The following is a 25,182-nucleotide window of genomic DNA, read 5'->3' as shown; positions in this document are numbered from 1 at the left end:
TATCCAGGGTTCTGTACAGAAGTGGGGAACACCAAGAAACTCAAAAAAAAAGAAAGCCTTATACTTTTTTTGGTAAGTCATAGAAACAAAACTATATATATATATGTTTATCGTTTTATTTTTTTAGTCGCTTAACTCATGAGATGCACACAAGACAAAAATCCTCGCCCAGACAAAACACACAACTTTGAGGAAAAAAAAGAAGAGAGGGTGACAGAGGAGTCCAGGCTGAACGATGTGCTCTGGCTTCAGCGCGAACAGCTGGAGCGCCAGGAGGCAGCGCTCACCACCTCTGGAGCACCGCTGGCCTGGCAGGGAGCCCGGCCTCGCAGAGAGGACTCGGGGCCGGCCTTCGTGAACAATGGGCAGGCGGCTGCGAAGGCCGCCCCTCAGACAGCTGGCTTTCAGCCGGGCTTTGCCGGGTCTGCTAACTGGAAAGTGAGGCATGCAGAGGCGAGCTGGAGACCCGGGGCAGCGGCGGAGAGGAGCGGCCCGGGGCGGCAGAGGCGAGCCCGCTGGCAGCACAGTCCCTGACCTGCGCCGCTCCGGCCAAGCCTCGAGCACTGACAGCTACACGATCTCTGCTGGCGAGTTGGAGCAAAGAGGGATCACCGAGCTTGGGGACGAACTGGGAAGAGGGGTGGAATCCAGGTTACCTCGGTGGCCCGGCTCGGCAGCTCTTAACTTTGGAGGGGTCCGGAGGTTCATTTCCGAAAAGGGGAGAAAGACTACACCGACCATGGGGAAAGCCGCTGCGCCATGCCTACTCGCCACTGGAGTCCGGTACCCTCGCCCCGAAACATCTGCACTAATCTAGGGTTTGTGAGGTTAAATAGTATGCTTCCCCCGCCCCCATCAGATTTGAGGTTGGTAGATTTGAGGGGATGCAGCCCGAGAGTTGGCACCTGGAGGGGGAACTGAGACGTCCCGGAGACCCGACAGAAACTGACAAGGGTGCCCCTGTCGTAACCCCCCAACCCCCCAAGCCTACACAACAGCCCGAAGGGAGCGGACAGAAGAAAGAGCTCCGGCTCCCCGGTCCCCGTCCGAAAATACCTTCATCTCCTCGTTGATCTCCCTCTTGACGGGGTGAGCCGGTTTCCGGCTCCTTTTATTTTCCGGAGGTCTCCCTTCTTTCTCCATTTCTGCCATGTTTTTGTGTCTGGTTTCTGTGGAGATGAAATGGCTGCTGCCGCCGCCGGCGGTGGTGGTGGCGGCGGTGGCGGTGGCGGTGGCGGAGGTGGAGGTGGTACTGATGGTGGCAACGCTGGCGCTGGCGGAGGTAGCGGTGCTGGCGGGTCCGGCGACGGGAGGGGGGGAGGCAGGCGAGGGAGGAGCGGGGTCTCTTCTAGCGGCGGAGACCGTCAGTGGCCGTCACGGGAAAGGGTAGTCCGGGGAGTCTCGGGGATGCCGCCGCCGCCGCTCCTGCCGCCGCCGCCGCCGCTCCTGCTGCCGCCGCTGCCGGTGCCGCCTCCGCCGCTCCCGCTCCCGCCGCCGCCGGGCTGCATCCTCGGGGCCCCACGAAGTCGTCAGCCATCTTCCTGAGCTCTGTCCGTCCGCATGGGCGAGAGGAGCGCCGGCCACGGCGGAGACAGCTGCTCTGGGCGTGCGTGCGTGGATATGTGTGTGCGCCCGGGAGAGCGCGCCAGCCCCGGCGCCCTGCGCCTCCCGCGAGCCGAGCCGCGGGCGGAGGGAGGGACTGCGCGGGGAGGGGTCCGAGGGAGGAAGGCGGGGGAGGGGGGACTAGGCCAGCCCCCCGCTCGCGAGCGGGCGTGGCTTCCCTGTCGCTGTAGACGCGGATGCTGCGCGGCTCCGGGGGCCGCTGGCTGCCGCCTGCTACTGGGCGCCGGGCACCGGCACTCGTCGCAGCCTCCGCTTCCCTGCGATGATCCCTGCGCAGCGGCGACGGGCAGACCCCCCCTACCTGTTCCTGAACTCCGTGACGTGGGCTCCCGTGGGCTCACAGTTGGCTTCTGAGTCTGACCTAGAGGCCGCTAAGGCAAAATGTATGGGGGTGAAGGGTGGAGTTTGAGCGGTGGAAGGGCGCAGAGACCCGAAAACAGAGCAGACACTCGGCCCCGGGGTTGCAGCGCCTAGCAGCGGAGTGAAACACAGACCGGACCCACCGCTCAGACTCGAGTGTCTGCTCTGGGGGCCACGGCAGACTGCGTGGAGAATGAATGTCCCTTAGTGGGGTCCCCAGCACGGCGGCGCGCCCTCGGACTGTTTGCCAGGAAGCTTTTGCCTTCCTGAGAACGACTTAGAAATAGGACACTCAGCCCTTAGCTCCCTGATTTCTTTCTTTCTCTTTCTCTCTCCCTTCCCCCTCCGCCCCACTCGCACTCTTATGCCCTGTTACAAAGTAGCATCTTTACCGCGTGACCCCGAGTACACCCTCATCGTGCCCTGGACTTAATGGGAAGGGTTGGGCTTAGTGGGTACTGCTGTGTGAGCAGGATCCCACTCAAGAACCCTCCCTCCGGGAGCCCCACGCCCTCGCCACTCCCAGCAGGACCCTGTACTCTCCGCGGGCTTCCACACTCTTGCACGAGAATCTGTCGGTTCCAGAGATCAGCTAATCCTTCAGGCGCTCACGTGTCCCCCCTTGGGCCGCCTCTGTCCACGCCCTGGGCCAAGGTCGGCTGCGCCTGTCCTTGTCTTTTGGGTTGAGGTATTGGTGTGAACCATTTGTCAGCTCCAGCGACAACACACAGCTCTGAAAGCTCCTACACACTGCAAAGGGACACCTCGACGTTCCCAGCTCAGCTTTCCCGCGCTGCTCCACTTTGTAATTACCTGACACAATGTGATATGGGGGTGTCCATTGTTCCGCAGCTTGCTATTACCGAGTGTTCATTATGACAGTGGTGGAATTTTAAATTACACATTTCTAAGTACTTAAAAGATAGAATGAAATCGGTGTAGGGGTATGAGTAAGCTTTTCATTAAGATCTCAGTTCAGCTTATCAAGTGGGATTCATTCTGAGTATTGCATTGCCTAATTTGCATTTTAGCGTTGTTTTGTCTCTTAAGCGTCGAATTAAAGATCTAGGAGCATACTACGAATGGTCGAACACGTCTACGAAGCCTGTTTTGCATTTTAGCATAATGTGTTTGGTACACACCGAATTCCAAATATTTGGGAGTGTATCCGGGAAAGCAACTCTTCATTACACATGTCGAAGATACGAAGAGAAGCAGTACCTAGCTCCTCCTACTCCTAGTAACCATCTATCCCAAGCCATCCAACAGGACTGACTGCTGTGAGGCAGCTTTCCCTGTTAGGGGTCCTGGTGAAAGGCTGGCACTGGGAGCCCGGGCAGGAGGGCGGTGCTTGGGGATAGGTAACACCTGGGACCCTTAGCAAAGTTGCAAGAAATTAAGAAAGAGGGGATGGAAATCGAGGGAGCATTTTCAGTTACAGAGATCTCTCAGTAGCTTCGGAGGACATCCAGGTGCAGCCAGCTTGGGAACCCCAAGTCCATTGACTGGTTCTCTAAATTTGCAGTAGACCTTAGCAAACCTTCAGCGACCCAGTAGTAAGGAGTCTAAGAGAAGCCCAGACCTATTTACACTTACACCCCTTGACAGATCACTAACTCCTGTGGTGTCTGGTGGGCTGGGCTTTAAACAAGGAGTGTCTCCATGATACTGTTGCTGGTAGACGAAAAAGAGGAAATTCTTGGGGTTTTTTAAATCAGAATTTCACCCATACAACATGTGGGTGGGAACAAGTTTGTTCTTTCTGTTCTATCCTCTTAGCTAAAGAAGTGGTGGGAAAACTTTTTTTTAACTTTCGAAAAGTGTAAAACACATGTTGTAAAATAAACTATGCAATAAGAAGCCTTTGTCTCTTGGAAACATATTTAAGTCTGCTCTGTTTCCTTTGGTGCCAGAGCTGTCACAATTGATTCACTGTTGCTGAGCTGATATCAAGTAACAAGTTGTATACCCCCAGTCTTAGATACAGTTTCACAAGTTAAGAAACAAGTAAACAGAAAAGGTAAACTATAGCCAGATTTTATATTTAGAAGCAGCTGTGCTTCCTTCAAAGAAAGTGGCTTTAAAGAAATAGCCCAGGTGTTTAATAAAAATAATGACATTAATCAGCCACCTGTTCCTTTGTGCACTCCAGAAACCGAGGTAAGAAGACTGGATCAGAACCCACGAGGCACATCTTTACTGGCAATGCAAGCACAGAAAACTGCTAATCTGATGTGAACTTGGAACTATGATTGGCGCTACACATTCATGAACCTGTGTTTCTGCAAATGTATTACAGAACCGTTAGAGAAAGAATTGACAATTTCTGCACTTGGAATCTTGAGTCAGATTGTGTTCCCTGGATAACTTCATTGTAAAAGTATAACTGTGGGTAGAAACAATAGCATAAATCCCTCTCTTCGGAAGACTCCTCTACCACCCCTACACACAGCACCCAAGCCTCCCCTTATATAATTAGTCCTCATTTTCCCCCTTGTTATCCCTGCTAATCATTATGATAGACACAGGCCCAATCTGCTGTAAATTCCTCAAGTGCATTTTTGTGTTTTTTTTTCATCTTGACCTTAATTTGGGCCTGCTTTACTTAGAAAACACATCAGAGAACAGATGGAAGACCAGAGTGGTCTTCTCTAGATATTTATTACCTATAGACCCTTCCTATAGATATTTGTTATCAACCAGAATTGATTAGTGTACCCTAAAAAACCTTAAAGTTTTCTTATGTAATGTTTGAAATGAGTGTTCATCTTGAACAAGCTTTGTGCTCTAGCTAAAGGTGAAGATTAAAATATAATTATGATGTTGAACACATGCTAGGAACTATCTCATTTAGTATTCATAAAACACCACAAAGCTACTTTTGTTATCCCCAAGTCGCATAGGAAGCTGAATCTTATACAAGTTGCTAAGAAGTATTGGGATGTGCACTCATAACTTCCTGTGCAATTCCAGCTCTGGAATTTTAAATACTATGCTAATCTGACTTAAATGAATTCCTGTAACAATCTATGTTTTACCTAATCTAAGGCCCATATTTTCACAGATCTAAGATTAAAATGCATTTTACCTTGAATTCTTACTGTTAAAGTGGTATCTATTTCTTGCTAATAGCAATAGGCTAGCAACCTAATGCCCAATCAGTAGGGCATTAGATTTCCTTGCATTAGGGTGCAATAACCAGTCTTAGGAAAGATCCCAGAAGTTTAAAACAAACAAGGTTTGTTTTCTAGCTCCAACAAAGTTGTCTAAGGATCATGGTGAACCTCTTTAGCAATTATCCTCTTCAATGATTTGGGCTGTACTTCACATATGCATATGATTTCACAGTCACTGGAGAGAAGATGAGAGGTCTGGAGGACTTCAGACAATGGCAGTAACATATGCATTGCCTAGAGTTAGTCAAAGATCTGACAGACCCACAGGGAAGCTAGGAAGTTTAATCTTCCAAGTCCTCCAAAAAGATAGGAGAAGTAGAGGCAAGTATTTAATGTTTGTATCACAAATACCTCTTCAGTTCACTGAATGTGGTTGTTAGGATACACCAGTATAAACATTAGGACTCTATTTTATTCAAACCTGATGTACAATGATTGATCTTTTGATTAAAATATTAAAATATGATTCAGAAGAAGTCAAACTTTCACTATTTGCTGATGATATGATAGTGTACATAAGTGACCCCAACATTTCTACCAAGGAATTCCTACAACTGATAAACACCTTCAGTAATGTAGCAGGATACAAGATTAACTCAAAAAATTAATAGCCCTCCTATATACAGATGATAAACAGGCAGAGGAAGAAACCAGAGAAACATCACCCTTTACAATAGCCACAAACAACATAAAATATCTTGGGATAACTCTAACCAAACAAGTGGAAGACCTGGATGGCAAAAACTTTGAATATTTAAAGAAAAAATAAAGAAGACACCAGAAAATGGAAAGATATCCTATGCTCTTGGGTAGGGATGATCTACATAGTAAAAATGTCAATCTTACCAAAAGCAATCTACAGATTCAATGCAATACCCATGAAAATCCCAGAAAAATTCTTCACAGACCTTGAAAGGACATTACTCAACTTCATATGGGAAAACAAAAAACCCAGGATAACCAAAACCATTCTGTACAGTAAAGAAATTCAGGAGGCATCACCACCCCTGACTTCAAATTCTATTATAGAGCTACAGTAACAAAAACAGCTTGGTATTGGCATAAAAGCAGACAGGTGGATCAATGGAATCAATACACCTATGAACACCTGATTTTTCACAAAGAAGCCAAAATTATAAAGTGGAAAAAAGACACCATCTTCAACAATGATACTAGCATAACTGGATGTTGACATGTAAAAGAATGCAAATAGATCCACATCACTGTGGACAACACTCAAGTCCAAATGGATCAAAGACCTCAACATAGAACCAACCACCTTGAACCTCATAGAAGAGAAAGTGGGAAGTAGCCTTGAATGCATTGGCATAGGAGATCACTTCCTAAATATAACACTGGTAGCTCAGACACTGAGAGCAACAATGAATGAATGGTACCTCCTGACAAGCTTCTGTAAAGCAAAAAACAGTCAAGGACAAAGCTGCAACCTACAGAATGGGAAAAAAAAACTTTACCAACCCCACATCTGACAGAGGGTTGACCTCAAAATATACAAAGAACTCAAGAAACTAGACACCAAAATACTAAGTAAGCCAATAAAAAAAATGGGGTACAGATCTAAAGAGAGAACTCTCAACAGAGGAATCTCAAATGGCTCAAAGACACCTAAGGAAATGCTCAACATCCATAGTCATCAGAGAAATGCAAATCAAAACAACTCTGAGATACTATCTTACACATACCTGTCAGAATAGCCAAGATTAAAAACCCTGATAACATCAGGGAAATGCAAATCAAAACCACTCTGAGATTCCATCTTACACAGATCAGAATGGCTAAAATCAAAAACCCCAATGACTGCTGGGCATTGGTGGCTCATGCCTTTAATCCAAGCACTGGGGAGGCAGAGGCAGGCAGATCTCTGTGAGTTTGAGACTAGCCTGGTTTACAGAGCGAATTCCAGGACAGCCTCCAAAACAATACAGAAACTAAAGAAGAAAAACAAACAAACAAAAAAAAAAAAAACAATGACAGCTTATACTGGAGAGGATGTGGAGAAAGAGGAACACTCCTCCATTGCTGGTGGGAGTGCAAATTTGTACAGCTGCTGTGGAAATCAGTATGACGATTTCTCAAAATATTAGGATCAACCTACCTCAAGACTTTACAATATCGCTGTTGGGCATATACCCAAAGGAGGTACATTCATACCACAAGGATATTTGCTCAACTATGCTCATAGCAACATTATTTGTAATAGTCAGATCTTGGAAATAACCTAGATGCCCCTCAACTGAAAAATGGATAAAGAAAATGTGATATATTTACCCAATGGAGTACTACTCAGAGGTAAGAAACACTGACATCCTAAAATTTACAGGCAAATGGATTGAACTGGAAAAAAACATCCCGAGTGAGGTAACCCAAAGCCAGAAAGACAAATATAGTATGTACTCACTCGTAAGTGGATACCAGACATAAAGCAAAAGATACTCAGCCTACAATCCACAACCCAAGAAAAGCTTGACCCCTCTTCCAGAAACAGATGGAAGCAGATGCAGAAATCCACAACTAACCAATAGGCCAAGCTCCTGGAGGACAATCGAAGTGAGGGAGGAGCGATAATATGAACAAAGGAGTCAAGACCATGAAGGGGAAACCCACAAAATCAGCTGACCCAAGCTAGTGAGAGATCACTGACTCAGGTCTGACAAATGCATAAGACTGAACTAGACTCCCTTAACATAAGTGACAATGGTGTGACAGGAACAATATATAAGGCCACTGGTAGTGGATCAAAGATCTAATAGTGGAGGCCATTCTATATGGAGAGACACCTTGCACAGGAGTGTGGGGGTGGAGAGGTGCCTTGATCCTGCCTCAACGAGATGATGGGACAGACTAGTAGACTTCCTAGGAGAGGCCTTACCCTGTCTTAGGAGCAGATGGGAGGAGGGGTTATGGAGGAAGCAGGAGGAAAAGAGGGAGGGTAACTGGGATTGGAATGTAAAAAATAAATTAATAAAAAATAAAAAACTCTGGTGACAGTCTATGCTGGAGAGGATGTGCATTGCGGGTGAGACTGCAAACATGTACAGACACTTTGGAAATCAGTATGGGTTTCTCAGAAAATTGGAGATCAATCTACCTCAAGACCCAGCAATACTACTTTAGGATATATACCCAAAGGATGTACACTCATCCCACAAGGACATTTGCTCAACTATGTTCATAGCAGCATTACTCATAATAGCCAGAAAATGGAAACAACCTAGATGCCCCTCCACCAAAGAATGGATAAGGAAAATGTGATACTTTGACACAACGGAGTACTACTCAGCAGTAAGATACAACATCTTGAAATTTGCAGGCAAATTCATGGAACTAGAAAAAGCCATCCTGAGTGAGATAAGCCAGACACAGAAAGATAAATATAATATATATTCACTCATAAGTGTATTAGACATAAAGCAAGGGACAACCAGCCTACAGGCCACAACTCCAGAGAACCTAGGTATCAAAGAGGACCCTAAGCAGTCTATGGGGCCTCTAGTAGTGGAACCAGTATTTATTCCTAGTACACGAATGAACTTTTGGAGCCCACTCCACATAGAGGGATACTCTCTCAGCCTAGACACACGGGGTAGGGCCTAGATCCTGCCGCAAATGATGTGACAGACTTTGAAGATCCCTTATGGAAGGCCTCACCCTCCCTAGGGAACAGAAGGGGGATGGAATAGGGGGATTGGTGAGGGGCAGGGGAGGAGGGGAGGGAGAGAGAACTGGGATTGATATGTAAAATAAGATTGTTTCTAATTTAAATTTTAAAATCTAGGGGAAAAAAGAGGACCCTAAGAGAGAAATACATGGATCTATGCCTAGGAAGGGGAAAAAGACAAGATTTCCTGAGAAAATTGGGAGTGGACATGGGTAGGGAGGAGGGTGGAAGGGGAGAAGGGAAGAGGAAAAGGGAGTGGAGAAAAAAATGTATGGCTCAATAAAATTAGCTAACATTAAAAAATAAATAAAAATTTTAAAGAAAAAAACAAAAAATTCAAATATGGATAAATAATAACCACATGGCAAGAACTATACAAATAAAAATCAATGCTATGAGAACTTCTAAATTATGCTTCAGAATTCATGATTATGTTTAACTGCAAAGAACAAAATTCTAGGATGAATTTCAAGAAGAGTTCTCGAAACCGCATAGTTGTAGTTGACATGGGGCTTTAACCATGGACAACAGAGGGTTCTCAGGAGTCTGAGACCTGAAATGACACAGAAACCTCGTCTTGGGCCTCCTAGCATCTGTTTCTTTGTGGGTTTTATTGTTGTTTTCTCTTGGTTTTTGTTTTCTTGAGAATGGGTACCTGTCTGGGTTATTGTTTATTCATTAACTCAATAAATATGTGTTGAAGGCCCCAGCACTGTTTCTGGGTGCTTGGTAGCAGCCAACATAACATGACAGGTTCTCAAATCTCACTATGTGTTTGTTGTTTGTTTGTGACAGTCTGGCTTTGTATCCTAGGCTGACCTTGGACTTGAGATTCCCTTCCTCAGCCTCCCCAAGGCTGGGGTTGTAAGTGGATGACACCATGTTCACGTGTGTGGCAGCATGTCTAACACTCACAGACTTCAGAGTCTGAGAGGGAAGCCTCAAGCAAGTAACAAAGCAGATGCTCGTATTTTATTGTTTAGTTAGTCAGCTAGCTTGTTGGTGAGTTTCGAGACTGGATTTTTTTTCACTTTGGTGGCCCAGTCTGGCCTAGAACTATGTCATCTAGTCTGTCTTCCAACTTGTAGCAATCCTCCTGCATCAGCCTCTTAGGTGCTGGGGTTACAGCCACCATGCACAACTTTGAGAAGTATTTTGAAAGTGTAGAGGTGGTAAGTCTACGTTAGCTGAAACACAAAAGCCTCTGAGAGGAAATTTTGACAGAAAAAATGAGGAGGAACTACCATGCAAAGATCCTAGACTACGGAGAAAGGTGTTGTGGTCAGAATCTTAAAAGAGTCAAAGAAAAGGTATTCAGGGAGGACTTTCAAGGTAGCTGTGTCAAGGTAACTTTTTCATATTGAGAAGTGTTTTGTTTCTTTCAACCTTCCTAATGCTGCAACACTTTAGCACAGTTTCTCATGTTGTGGTGACTCCCAATCAGAAAATTATTTCATTGCTACTCCATAACTGCAATTTATGAATCGTGATGTAGACATCTGATATGTGACCCCTACAAAAGGGTTGTTTGATCACAACGGGGTCACAACCCCACAGGTTGACAACTACTGAGCTAGATGATGACAGTGAGGACAGAGGAATATGTAAGATTATAGGGATCCTGCGGGCCATGGAAAAAGGAGACATGAAAAGTGGTATGGACAGATGCACATAGAAGACATTCAACTATGCCTGGGAAGGACCAAGTTCCTTCTAGTTCTGCTGTGTGTGCAGGCCAGCCGGTCATGACAAGCTTTGCCATTTAACACCAAGATATCCCAACACCCTTGAGTAGAGTCCCTCCAGCTTCTACTTCAGGATCACTCATATTCTTGGCCATGCCAGCTGAAGACCACCCTCAACCAGAAGAACAGGCATATCAGCTTCTTGTGGACTTGAGGGACTTTCAGCAGGATGATGGGTCCCATCTTCATGGGGGGCCTTGAATATGGAATTCTAGTTTACTGATCAAATCTTTATTTGTGAGATGAGCATTGCAATTTGAACTTCAGAATATTGGTGTGATGACCATATCCATGTATCGCAATGACCACTACCTTTTGTGTACAAAAGAACATAATTTGCTCTTCTAAAAATCATTATTTTACTAAGGCCTTCAGGTTATTTGTGCATACTAATACAGTTATGTGACAGCTGAAGGAACCTGACACACAAGGAACAATTGCCTACATTAAAAAAATTCTTCATTTTCAAATTGATGCATAATACTCTAGATAGTAACTTGTTAACATGCATTAATTTTAATTTGCAAAGATGAGAATTTCGGATACACTTTTGAGAATACTATAGTTGGACCCATCAGAGGCAAGAATGCTAGAGCCTATAAACTCAAGGACAATGTCATTTTTGAGTTATCTGTTTTAATTCTTACTCATCAAAACAGAAATAAAAGCTCAGTATCTAATTATTCCAAATGTCTGTGTGAAACATGCACAGGAGTGTGCATACACACACACACACATACACACACACACACACACACACACACACACACACACACACACGTGTTAAGCCCAGCTATCACAGCACACATCTGAATTGTAATAGCTTGATGTGTAGGAAGCTGGGGGAAGCATGTGAAACTCACCCGGACGAGAACAAAGGCTATTTATTTGGAGCAAGGGAGACAGCCACCATCACTTGCACTTGGCAGAGAGTCAAAGGCAGGCATGGGAGTGGGAAAGCTTCGTAGTGGGAAAGGGGAAAAGAAGGAAGGCTCCAGGTGTGTCCAGATTGGAGGCTGCAGACATGGAAAAGCTGCAGGCAAGCTAACTGAAGCGGCAGCTGAGGAGAAGCAAGGTATCCTCCACGATCGCTTTAGGGAGCATAATGTTTGGCTTTTTCTGGTTAGCTGAGTTGGAAGGGAATTGGTAAGGAACTGGAAAGCTGTCAGGCATTGACTGAGGTTGAACCTTTCCGCTGGCAGCCAGAGATGCTGGTTTGGCTAATCTGGCTTTGACTGCAGCCTGTCGGTCTGATTTCTGTTGCCATATGTGGTCTGGTCATTGTCCATTTGTCAATTTCTCAAGTCGTTAATTAGAAAATACAGTAAGTTTGAAAGTCAAGGAGAAACTAGATCAAAGACAAGAGGTAAGGCAGCTCCCGTCTGTGATAACATTTTGCTATATAGAGAGGTGTTGTGTTTGTCTCTGCTAATTCTCTTATATCCCATGCATCCATTCATGCAGATTGGACTTTGGCATTATTGCATTGGGGGAGGCTATTATAAAAGAAATCCGCAGATCAACACGGCTTGCCTAGGACTTTCTAGTTTAAAATGGGCTTGTGAAATTAAAAGCAACAGCAGTAGTTGGAGGGAAAAACAAAAACAAACCTATTTCCATTGAATTTGAAAACCCTGGATTTTGAATATCAGGACTCACGGTCATGAAAAATTCAGACTGTAAAGTCTGTGTGAAGGTGAGGTTTGCAAAAATAGTAAACCAAGGGGAGTTTTCCCAATCCAGAAAGAGACCACAACTCCATGAGCTTGAGAAAAAATAGCAGTAGGGAAGAAAGACGCTCAGATATTAAAGAGACTGTCTCTATAGAGTCCCAGCCAGGTCCCAGTGCCTAGGTGAGAGGGGATGGAACACATAAAATGCTTGCCAGGTCTGAAGGACTCTGAAGGTTGGAGAAAAAGAGCAGGAGTGCCTCTCTCCTTCCTTCCAAGATGGAACCCAGAACAGAAAGTAGCCTTAGAGAACACACCGGCCCAACATGGTCCAGGCTGGCACAGCGGGGTAGGCACGGAGCCTGGCCAGAAGAAGGTCCTGGGTGACTGCAAGTCCTCTCTGTCCACCATAACGTATGGTTTCATGTGAAAACGGGACAGCCGTGCTCTGAGACACTACAGAATTGCTGCAACACTATGTCCAAAGTATTTACACAGAGACTTGGAGGATTCATTGGTCTCAGTTATGCCATGGAAAAGAGTGCCATGGCTACAGAGCAAATGCCACCCACTCTGCAAATCCCAGGTATGGGCCAGTCTGGTGAGAAAAGAATAAAGAATGGGACCAAGGAAAGCCTAGGTCAGGGAGGCTGTCTCGACTTCATTTTCACCTCCTCATGTCAAGGTTATGAGATGGAGATTGAGTTAAATTATAAAAAATAAAGTTCACATTTAGCAAATATTTGTGGATTTCACATTAATGTAGCTTACAAGTTTATTTATTCTGACTCAAATTTGCTTTCAGCAATTTAAAAAATAGAGTTTTCCATCTACTTAAGTAAATTTGGGACATTATTTGCCTAATTGTTTTCTATATAAATAGAAATGAAAATAGCTTGTGGCTCCAAAGAAAGATCATAAGACCAATTGAAACATAAAATATTGTTAATTAATCAAAATTTAACTGAAATTCTGTGTATTGGTTACACAGTTCCAACCAATGAGTCTAAGAAAGATCTATTTCTCACCATATAATATTTGGGCTATGTCAAATGGCCAATCATATCCATTAAAGGTGAGAGAGAGCATGCCTTTACATTTCAGGCAGAGGCAGGTGGATGCCTATGAGTTCGAGGTCAACCTGATCATCATAGATCCTTTCTCAAAAGAGCAAAAATTAAAGTTTGGGGTTGCAGAAATGGCTTGGGGTTAAAAGAGCATATTGCTCTTCCAGAGGGACCAAGCTCAGTTCCCAGCACCTACATCAGTTCCCAGCATGCTCTAGCTCCAGGGAGACCCAGTTCATGTGCATGCACCACACATGCACACATACACATAACTAAAACTAATAAAATGGAAGCTTTAAAAAAAGAAGTATCATAGCAAGACTAAATTAAACACACAACACTGTTAGTTAATCAAAAGTTTAAAATTCTGGTAAATAGAAATTTCACCATAATGTCTCAATTTTCTTTAAGTTCCTTTGCCTTCCCTGATGGCATTCATTGATGAAATAAAAACTCCTTCCTCTCTCCCTCTCCCCCTCTTCCTCCCTCCCTCCCTTCTTGATTTTGAGATAGACTCTTGCTATGTAACACCCACTAAACCTGTTACTATGTAGCCTAAGCTACCTTTGAATACTGAAGAGTTCTTCTGCCTGAGCCCCTGAGTCCTGAGACTCCAGCCACAAGCCAATAAAGAAAAACTTTAAAAATGCTTCTCTTTATTTGATTTGTAGAGATATAACTGTGAGCTTATAATATATATAATTTCCCTGAGATATGGTATCAGATATCCTGACAATTCTTTGCTGAGCTATGCATTGGTTACCGGGTATCAAAGCAACCCTTTTGTGAGCTGAGTGTCTTGTAACAGGTCTTCCTTTGGACTGCCAACTTTCATAATGACACAGAGACTTCTTATTAAGCAGGACAGCTTGGCCTTAGCTTAGGCTTGTTCCCAACTAGCTCTTAAAACTTAAACTAACACATCTGTATTAATCTACATTCTGCTATGTGACTTGCTACCTCTCCTCCATAGTGTACGTCTCACTTCCTCTGTGTGTGGATAGTGAATTCCACATGTCTCAGATTCTTCCCAGAGTTCTTATCTCTGCTCGCAAGTCTCGCCTTTCCTCTCCTGCCTAGCTATTGGATGTTCAGTTCTTTATTAAGCCAATCAGAAGGAGCCTTAGCAAGATGAGGTAAAACAGAGACACATGTTCACACCGTGTGATTGAATATCCCACAACAGTGTCTTGTACATATTACGCCATTTTCTTCTTCCAGTCATCCTTGAGAGTTGATGTCCTTACTGCACCGCAGGAAAGTATGGCTGAGCACAAAGTGCCATCAGGAAAAAGAAGGTCTGAATACAAATTCCCTCCTGTTGACTCCCAAGAGACGAAGCATAGTTTGACCCATGCCACACTGCTGCTCTTCTATGCTCAGCTATTTTAACATTTTGGGGGTGGAAATCAAGCTCATGGATGTGTTAAATAATTATAATTTCATCTTTATTCTAATTTTTACATGGTTGTTATGGAAACGAAATCATCTATAACAAAATGCTCAACACTTCAAAAGTAACATACTACATTTTAATATTTTGCAATCAAACATAGTATTCAGTAAACAGAGAGGACAGAGATCTGTTTTGATCTATCTCCTTTGAGAAACATTATGCATAGCAAGAAACATTTTTCTATCACAGAAAATTTGTCTTCTATGTGCTGTTGGGCCATATGTTGTCTCTTTATTACACCATAGAGGGAAGAAGTTGAGCAGAAAAGACTCCAGAGTTGAAGTATGAGACTACATTATACATTTCAGTAGAAAAAAATCCATCAAAAACTAAGTAGATAAATTAAAGATTCAGTCGTGAGTCTTGGGATAACAACTGTATGGTTTTGTTGTTTAAATACATTAAAGTTACTAAGTCCACATACCAGATGTTAGGGGAGAACTCTTGTATCAAGACCTGGTCAGCTTTGGAGTCTGTCCTGGAACTAGCCTCAAACTCACAGAGATTCAACTACCTCTGTCTCCCAAGTGCTGGGATTAAAGGTGTGTGCCACCACTGCCAGGTCTCAACATTTTTTTTAAAGTGAGACAGGGTCTCACTATGTAACTAGGACTGACGTGGAATTCACAGAGATCTTATCTGCAAGCCTTCTCACAAGCTCAAGAAAACTAACTTCTAATGCCTTTAATGTTTTATAGCACTGTAGAATAACTATGGTTGGCAACAATTGTTTATTTGAACATTTGAAATGCCTAACAGAGAATTTTGATTGCTCTCAATGCAAAGAACTGATAAAAAATAAGATGATAAATGTATGCATTAAAAATACGCCATTTATCATGATCTGCCCATTAAACACTATATACATATATTGAAATGTCAGGCTGAACTCCATAAATATGTGTCAATTAAAATGTAACATGGCTTAAATCTCAGTAGTCAGAAGGCAAAGGCAGGCAGAGGTCAACCTTGCCTACATAGTAAGTTCCAAGCCAGCCAGGGCTATGGGCTACACATACAGTGAAAAACACACATTCTCTCTCTCTCCCCTCTCTTCTCTCTCTCTCTCTCTCTCTCTCTATATATATATATATATGTGTGTGTGTGTGTGTGTGTGTGTGTGTGTGTGTGGTGTGTGTGTGTGTGTGTGATTTTAATAATTATTTAAAGTTTGTCATTTGGCTTCTAGAATGGGAAGTAAAGTTTTGAGACTCCAACTAGACTAGACTCAATGAGGAATGCCCCTAATGATCATGACAATGTCATCCCTGTAGCCACTTTGTAGCAAATCATTCATTAACAAAGTAAATGTAGATCTGTGGAATAATTTTTCAAAGTCAGACAAAGGTTAAATTATGCAAACATTAAATATTGCAAATCAAAACCTTACTGACCTAGAAATTCACACTAATAGATGTATTTGCAACCTCTAAATGCAAACTTTGAAAGGCAAATTTGGTAACCCATATGCTAAGCATCAATTAATTAGGATGCTTAGGGAATGAAATGCACTTGTTAGCTTAAGCTTCTAACTAGCTGTGACTAAGCCTTTAAAAAGGCCCACAGACCCTTATATTTCAATTCTTGCCACTGAAATTCCTAATCAAAATTTTGAATTGTGAGAATTTTTGCAATGCTTCAGAATTATTGATACCGTTACGTGGAATTGCAAAGTGCAGCAGATGTGGACTGCGTCAAGTGTGCTCAGGTCCCAGGGTGTGTGTTCATTCATGCATTTTATTACCCACATTTCTGTGAGCTTATCTTTTGTCTTTCACTGTGTAAACAGAAGATAGAATGATGAATTTATTTCATTTAAACAAGCATTTTATAGACATTCATTGAGATGTATAGACTTTGGGTCTGGTTAATGTTGGTGTGTGATTTTTTTATTTGAAAGTTCTTCATAATAAAGTTTTAATTAAACAACAGCAACAACAAAAAAATCCAGGCATGGTGGTACAGACTTTTAATCCCAGCACTTGGGAGGCAGAGGCAGGCACATTTATATGAGTTTGAGGCCAACTTGGTCTACATTGTGAGCTCCAGGACATTCAGGGCTATGTAGAGAGACCTTGTTTCCAAAATAAAATAAAACAAAACAAATTTAAAAAGTAAAAAAAAAAGCAATTTGCTTGGAGCCTAGTAAATACAAGCACATTAGTAGGCATTATGAACATAAAAGCAATAAAAGTATTTTTATAATACTTTAAAACTTATTCTTTGAAAATTTCACACATATATAGAATATATCTCGAGCATATCTGTTAGTATTCAGGCATCTGTACTGGCCTGTTCTTGGGGTTCTGACAGGATACATACACCCTTACCCTCACACCACCAGTGCACATTCACTATGTCCCTTTTTATTTTTATTTTTTCCTTTTTTTTAATTTAAATCAGAAACAAGCTTGTTTGATATATCAGTCCCACTTCCTTCTCCCTCCCCTTCTCCCCTGCCCTCCACTGACCCCCTATCCCATCCCCTTTCTGCTTCCCGGGGAGGGTGAGGCCTTCCATGGGGGATCTTCAAAGTCTGTCATTTCATTTGGAGCAGGGCCTAGACCCTCCCCGATGTGTCTAGGCTGAGAGAGTATCCCTCTATATGGAGTGGGCTCCAAAGGCCATTCATGTAGTAGAGATAAATATTGATCCACTACCAGAGGCCCCAGAGATTAACCAGATCTCCCAACTGATATCAGTCTGGGGTTCACAAACTCCCACTTGTTCAGGTCAGCTGTTTCTGTAGGTTTCTCCAGCATGGTCTTGACCCCTTTGCTTATCACTCCTCTCTCCCTGCAACTGGATTCCAGAGTTCAGCCCAGTGTTTAGGTGTGGGTGTCTGTTTCTGCTTCTATCAGCTACTAGATGAAGGCTCTAGGATGGCATATAAGGTAGTCATCGACTTCATTATCAGAGAAGGGCATTAAGGTAGCCTCTTAACTATTGCTTACATTGCCAGTTGGTGTCATCCTTGTAGATCTGTGGACATTTCCCTAGTGCCAGATTTCTCTTTAAACCTATAATGGCACTATTAAGGTATCTCTTTTCTTGCTGTCCTCTATTCTTCCCCTGACTCAATCTTCCTACGTTCTCTTTTAAAAAGACCTTGTCTGACTCCCATCTCTCTCTTCTGTGTCCCTCCCTCCCCCCTTCTCTGCCTGTGTCTCTTTCTCCTTCTCTGTCTCTGTCTGTCTGTGTCTCTCTCTCTCTCTCTCTCTCTCTCTCTCTCTCTCTCTCTCTCTCTCTTCTGCTGCTCCTGCCAGTCTCCCCTCTCCCCTCCTCCCTCTTCCCATTCACTTTCCCCCAATAAAAACCCCTCCACCCAAGCTGTCACATGGCATCTTTCTCTAAGGCACCACCACTTTTTAAAATCACAACAATATTCACCACTTACTTTGCCCTCCAACACACCCAAGGACTGTCCATTACATCTCCCTCCCAACATCATTTCCATTTATTTCTTATTTATTTATTTATTTATTTATTTTTAACCTACAGAGTCCATCTAATTAGTGTTGCCCATATGCATGTGGGTATAGGTTCCTACACTGGGCTTGGCCACGCTTGCCAAGAAAAGTGACTCTCCCTCGTGGCAGCCACCAACTGCCAGTAGCTCCTCCGTATGGTGTGGGGCTTTGGGCGCTTCTCCCACTCCATGCTGGGATATTTAACACAAGTGTGGTGTGGATTTTTAAAAGCAGAAGACAGATTATGAGTTACAGTTAGAGGTGGGGACCTGATGAGTTGAACCTGGAAACAAAGGAGTAGGGCGTTGCCGGATGAGGAAGAGAAAGGAGTCTGAGGCAGAAGGAACAGATGTACAAAGGAGACTAGATCTGAATGTGCACACAGAGTTAAAGGGAGCTGTAACTGAATGTTTCTCTCTTCCCTGTAAGTTCCCAAATAACCACTCAGAGGCTTGGTATTACTTATAAATGCTCAGTCCATAGCTCCAGGTTGTTATTAGCTAACTGGAATTAACCCATATTTCTTATCTATGCTTCCGCATGTGGCTCATGGCTTGTTACTTCATTTTCTACCGTCCTGCTTCCTCGGTGCTGGCTGGCATCTCTCCTGACTCCACCCTCCTTCATCCCAGCATCTTCAGTTTGATTGTCCCACCTGCCCTTGCTATAGGCAAATCAGCTTCTTTTTAGTTTGTTTTTTTTTTATTTGTTTGTTTGCATTGCTTTGCTTTTTTCAAGACAGGGTTTCTCTGTGTAGCCTTAGAGCATGTTCTGGAACTCAGACCAGGCTGGCCTCTAACAGAGATCCACCAGCCTCTGCCTCCTGACACCACCACCTGGTTAGAATCAGCTTCTTTATTAACCAATGACAGTGATACATATTCACAGCATAAGAAGGATTATTTCACACCAGGAAGCAAAATAATTCAGAGTGCCTTCAGTGATTGTAGCCAGTGGAGACCATGAGTAAGATAAGACCAGATTGTAAGTGACCCCATTCTAATCGACTGTGGGCTTGTTAGTCCTGGGACTTCTTGAAGCTAGTGAACATTAAAATACAGTAGTGAGGAAGAGAGTGTGACTCAGTGGCAGAGCATTTATCTAGCATCCAGGAAGCCCTACTTTAATTCCAAGCACCACAAAAGTAAATGAAATAGAATAAAATGCAGTAGTAATATGATCACATGTACAGGCTACTTGCATCCAGGCAACAAGGGAAAGGCAGAAGGAGAGCTCAGAAATAGGAAGCTACATAAATGGACTTGTAGCAGTCTGGAGGTCAGCAGATGAGTTTGGGAGGTGGTGATTGAGACAGGTTCCCCGACCCTGTCTTTACCTTATTGAGAGAATCTATAGGAATTGTTATAACATGGAAACAATGAGAAGCGACTATTTTGAATAACAGAGTTCACTGCATAATAACCATCTCATTTTGCAAAGGCAACAATGATTATTACGTCTCTATTGGCTCACTGAATAAAGGAAACAGTAGGGTCCTGGAACACCCCCAACCCCTATAGGGGAATAGCCACATACAAAGGTTGCCTAACTTTACAGGACTCAGAAGGACAGCCCAATCCTGACTCATTCCATCCCTTTTAGTCTCCCTCAAGTCACCTCATCTACCTTCCATCTCCAATCTCTGGCCCAGTGAGCAAAAGACGCAAACCAACAGCTTAAGTCCAGATACCTAGGTCCATTGAGAAAATATAAGCAATATAAAAAGTCAAGACAGTCTGTTCCCCACCACCTCCAAAGAATCACTAACCCATAATAATGGTCACCTAGAAGAAAAGTCAACAAAATTCAACAAGACATGGGAGTCGAAAGAACAACTATGCAAATGTTTCGAAGAGTTCAAAGAATTTATAGAGAGCATACACAAATGCCTGAATGAACTGAGAGAGGTTAGGAATGAAGTGACTGAAACCCCAAAACCACACAAGCAAATAGCTAAAGGAAACAATATACGAAATTTTAATTAAATGAAGACATACAAATACTAAAGAAAACCTAATCTAAAATGCAGTCGGAAATGAATCTTCCATTAGTCACATACAGCGCTTACTGGAAAGCCTCACAAACAGAATGGATCCTCTGGAAGACAAGACTTTCTGGCTTGCAGACAAGCTGGAGGAATTAAATTACTCACTCAAATAAAATGATAAATTAAAAAGAAAACCTCATGAACAGAGCATGCAAAAATTTTTAAACATCACAAAAAAGACCATATCTATGAGTTATCCACAGAGGAAGTAGATAATGATTTCAAGAGAAAGGTATAGAAAATGTTTTCAATAAAATAATAATAATAAACATTGTAAAACAGATACCTATACATATTCAAGGGCTTAAAGAATGCTGGACAGATAGAACCAGAAAAGAAACTCCCTATAGTGTATTTCAGTTAAAACACTAAGAACACAGAACAGAGAAAGGATACTAAAATCTGCAAGAGAAAGAGCCAAGTCACATATCACGTAACAGCTGTTTATGTGATGGAAATTTTTAAAGCCAGAAAAGATTGGAAAGAAGTGTTCCAAGCTCTGGAATATCACAACTTCCAACCCAGAATACTATACCCTGTAAAACATTCCTATATAAAAGAAAAAGAAATAAATACCTTCCGTGATTAAAACAAACTAGAAGGCCTTATAACTACTAAACCAATTCTACAGTGGAAACTGGAATTAATATTTTGTGCTGCAGAAAAGGGTAATCACCCCCTAAAGGCCACAGGGAAAAAAAAAACAATACCAGGGTGGTTAATTAAAAAAATTTTCTAAGAAGCCATGTAGTGGCATGTGCCTTTAATCCCTACACTTGGGAGGCAGATACAGCATCTGTCTGTGAGTTCAAAGCCAGCCAGACTTACTTCTATGTCTCATAGAAAAGTCTAATAAATGTTTAAAAAATAGAAATTAGCACACAAATATCATTAATTATTCTGTCTATGGATGTTTTTGGTTCCCTAATAAAAGACACAGACTGGAAGATTGGATTACAAAATAGGATATATCTTTTTGCTGCTTCCTAGAAACACACCTCACCATCAAGGATAGACCACTATCTTCAATAAAAGGAAGGAAAAGAGTATTCTAAACAAAGGAAACTAGCATACAAGCAGGCATTGCTCTATCTAATATCTGAAAAAACAGACACAAACAAGAAATAGTTTGAAAAGACACAGAAGGCTACTCCATCCTCACTAAGGGTACAACCCATCACGATGATATCACAATTCTAAACACACACAGAGCAGACACAGGTGCACCAAAGCTCATAAAACAAAACTACAAACTGACCACAACACAGTAACTGTGGGGCACTTCAATACCTATTCCCTCCAGCAAACAGATTATCCAGGCAAAAAATTAAATACAGAAGCAATGGTGTAAAACGACACCTTGAATCAAGTGGACTTAAGAGACATCAAAGAATATTCCACCCAAACACTAAAGAACACACATTATCCTCAGTGACATATGGAACATTATCCAAAATAGACTACATTTTAGGACAAAAAGAAGGCCTTAATAAATATAGAAAAATTGAAATGATATCTTGTATTCTATCTGAATACAATGGAATAGAGATAGATATCAATGACAAGAGAAACTGCACAAAACACACAAACTTCTGTCTAAGCAACACACTGTGGAAAAATAAATGGGTCACTGAAGAACAATAAGGAGAAAATATTCCTAGAATTTGAATGAAAAGACAATTCCCCGGGCGGTGGTGGCGCACGCCTTTAATCCCAGCACTCGGGAGGCAGAGGCAGGTGGATCTCTGTGAGTTCGAGGCCAGGCTGGACCGATAGCCTCCGAAATAATACAGAGAAACCCTGTCTCATAAAAACCAAAAAAAAAAAAAAGAAGAAAAAAGAAAAGACAATTCAACATACCAAAATCTATGAGACACGGTGAAGGCTGTCGTAAGTGGAAAGTTTGTAGCACAAAAACAGCAAATGGCCTCTGGAGCTAGAGCACTTAATGATCTCGCAGAGGACTCACGTTCAGTTGCCAGCACCCACTTGTCATCTCACATCCACCTGAAACTTTAATCCCAGCACTCGGGAGGCAGAGGCAGGCAGATCTCTGTGAGTTCGAGGCCGGGCTGGACTGACAGCCTCCAAAACAATACAGAGAAACCCTGTCTCATAAAACCAAAAAAAAAAAAAAACCCAAACTTTAGAGAAACAAGATCAATCCAAAGCTAAAAGTAGTATGTAGGGGTGAGCCCACAATACTGTCCATGCCCAAAAGGGCGGGGACAGAGGTATGGGCACAGGTGAGAATAAAAGGAAGTGAAAGAAAAAGTAAGCTCTCTCGCTTGGAAGCCTGCCACACTTCTGATCATGCAGCTTGTGTGTAAGTTCTTTCTCTGATAAATATATATATTAATTTTGCATTGACCTCCCTCATCAGTAGTACATGGAAAGTAATATTGAAAACCAAAGCAGAAATGAATGAAATACAAACAAATGATACAAAAAAAAAAAAAGAAATGGCTTGGTATCCTTGAAATGATACCTAATATTGACAAATCCCTTAGCCAAATTAACTAAAAGAAAGAGGATACATAAACAAATAAAATTAGAGATAAAAAGAAAAGGACAATGATTGCTTTAGAAAATTATAAGATGTCGTTTTAAAGTCTATTTTCACTAAATTGGAAAATCTAAAAATAAAGAGATGAATTTCTAAATGTATATGACCTGTCAAATTAAGTCAAGATGAAATAGTTTTTTAAAAGCCTATGATCAACAATTTGACTGAAGCAATAAATAATAATAATAATAATAATAAAATCTCGCAACCAAAAAACAAAATCCCAGGACCAGATACAGATTCACTGCGGTATTGCAGAATATTTATTAAACTATGCAAAGATGTGATGCATTTGTTTGACTATATAAAGATGGGTTACATTTGCTTAATTATGTAGAGATGTGTTGTTGTTTTACCTTGCCTACCTAAGGCACCTGATTGGTCTAATAAAAAGCTGAATGGCCAATAGCAAGGGAGGAGGCATAGGCAGGACTTCCAGCCAGGGAGAGTAAATAGGAGGAAGAAAGAAAAGAGATGCCAGAGAGGCACCAGAGGCCAGCCAGCAGGAAAGTAGGACATACAGAATAAAAAAGGTAAAGAACCCTGAGGCAAAATGTGGATGAATAAAAACAGGCTAAATTAAGTTAAAAGAGCTAGTGGGACAAGCCTAAATTAAGGCTCAACATTCAGAATTAGTCATAAATCTCCATGTCTCTGTTTGGGAGCTATTTGGAGCCTCAAAGAAAATTCCAACTACACCACAGAATTCTACCAGCCCTTCAAAGAAGAACTGGTATCAAGATCACACAGATTGTTCCACAAAAGGGAAAAGGAAGGAATGTTTCCAAACTTTTTGTTTTGTTTTGTTTTTTGAGACAGGGTTTCTCTGTATTATTTTGGAGGCTGTCCTCGAACTCACAGAGATCCTCCTGCCTCTGCCTGCCGAGTGCTGGGATTAAAGGCGTGGGCCACCACCGCCCGGCTGCTTCCAAACTTTTTAATGAAGACATTATTGGCCTGGTGCTGGGGTAGGAGCCAGGAGTTCTATGTCTGGATTGCTGTAAACAAAGGACATTGAGTGCTCACTCCTAAACAAGGCATTTATAACACCTCCCTTAAAGGTCAGGAAACATTTCAGAAGAGGCGACTCAAAGAATGTCACAACTGGAAGATAGGAAGAAGGCTGAGGTGCTATTTTATAATCATGACTTAGCCATGTATGGTGATCATGAACTTACAATCCTGAGCCCGTACCAGCAGGGCCACCCAGCAGTCAGCTAAGAATGAGGAAAGAACTCACAGGGCGTTACCTCTTATTGGTGAACTGTTGGCAACTAACAGATTGTGTGAGCAAGGGAGTCACAGTATGTAGTCGTGTACTCATAAGTGACTCTACCAGGCTCTAACTGATAGTACCAAAATCATGGGTGAGGGATGGGAGGTATAGCAACTAGAGTACTATATATATTATATATAATGCATTCTAGTATGAAATTGTCAATGAACAAAACTTATTAGTTAAAATAGGGAGATGTGGTTTCCACTTTTTGCTGTTGTTTTAATTTTATTATATTCTATTTATTTATTATGGAGGTGGAGTGTTGCAAGCATACTCATGGTACACGTGTCGGTATACAGTTTGGAAAGTCATTTCTCTCCTTTCACCATGTGGGTACTGGGGCTTGAACTCAAGCTGTCAGACTTTGTGGTAAACATCTTTACCTGCTGAGCCATCTTACCAGCCCAGTTCCCAATGTTGATTATCATCTCCCTACCTTGGACCTACTCAAGTAGACTGTCTGGAAGTGAAGATAATTAGTTCATAGTTTAAAGGTTTCCTGATAATCAGCTGTGTCTTTTCTGCTCTACATCTGAGACACATCTTATACCTTACAGTTTAATTCTACTTTACCCATAGGCTTAGCCACATTTATAAATTGCTAAAACTAGGTAGTAGTCATCTGCCTGGTGTTGTAATTTAAGAAAAGCAGTGTGAGAAAGACGTCATTTGACAGGGTTCAAGCAGAGGTGGTTTTTTGTTTTGTTTTGTTTTTTTGTTTGTTTGGGTTTTTTTTATTAGGAAAAGCAATCATAAAAAGGGAAAAGGTGATGGGGGAGATTGTCCTCTGGGGACAGGAGCAACAGGAGAGAGGAAAGAGGGGCTGGGAGGGAAGTGGGAGGGAGGCAGAGAGAGGGAGAGGAAGAAAGGGAAAGGGAGGGGGAGAGAGGGAGGAACAGATAGACAGAGGGAGAAAGAGAGAAGGATGGGAGGTGGGAAGGGCCCTTTTAAAGGTGAACATAGTGAATCTATGCACAGGTGGTGCTCTTAGTGGCTGTAGCTGAGGGCATATCCTGTCAGAACCCCAAGGACAGGCCAATACAG

The 25,182-nt window shown here is 42.5% G+C and overlaps 1 protein-coding gene and 1 long non-coding RNA gene across 2 annotated transcripts in view; one reads left to right on the top strand and one right to left on the bottom strand.

Annotated features, from left to right (window-relative positions):
* The window catches only part of LOC101824351 (sine oculis binding protein homolog), a 159,631-nt gene extending 158,441 nt beyond the window's left edge, over positions 1 to 1,190 (bottom strand). Inside the window, 1 exon segment of the mRNA XM_005073213.4 lies at positions 1,057 to 1,190. Within this exon segment, the coding sequence (XP_005073270.1) occupies positions 1,057 to 1,152 (96 nt within the window). The 5' untranslated portion in view covers positions 1,153 to 1,190.
* On the top strand, positions 303 to 5,077 carry LOC121144448. Its single transcript, XR_005881801.1, has 2 exons — positions 303 to 818; positions 4,136 to 5,077. It is a non-coding gene; the product is annotated as an uncharacterized LOC121144448 (long non-coding RNA).
* The last annotated feature ends 20,105 nt before the right edge of the window (positions 5,078 to 25,182 follow it).

The sequence above is a fragment of the Mesocricetus auratus genome, unplaced genomic scaffold (genome assembly GCF_017639785.1).
Source record: "Mesocricetus auratus isolate SY011 unplaced genomic scaffold, BCM_Maur_2.0 Super-Scaffold_100018, whole genome shotgun sequence".
Lineage (NCBI taxonomy): Eukaryota > Metazoa > Chordata > Mammalia > Rodentia > Cricetidae > Mesocricetus > Mesocricetus auratus.
The sequence above is the reverse complement of the archived record's forward strand: the minus strand, read 5'-3'. Positions and strand labels throughout refer to the sequence as shown.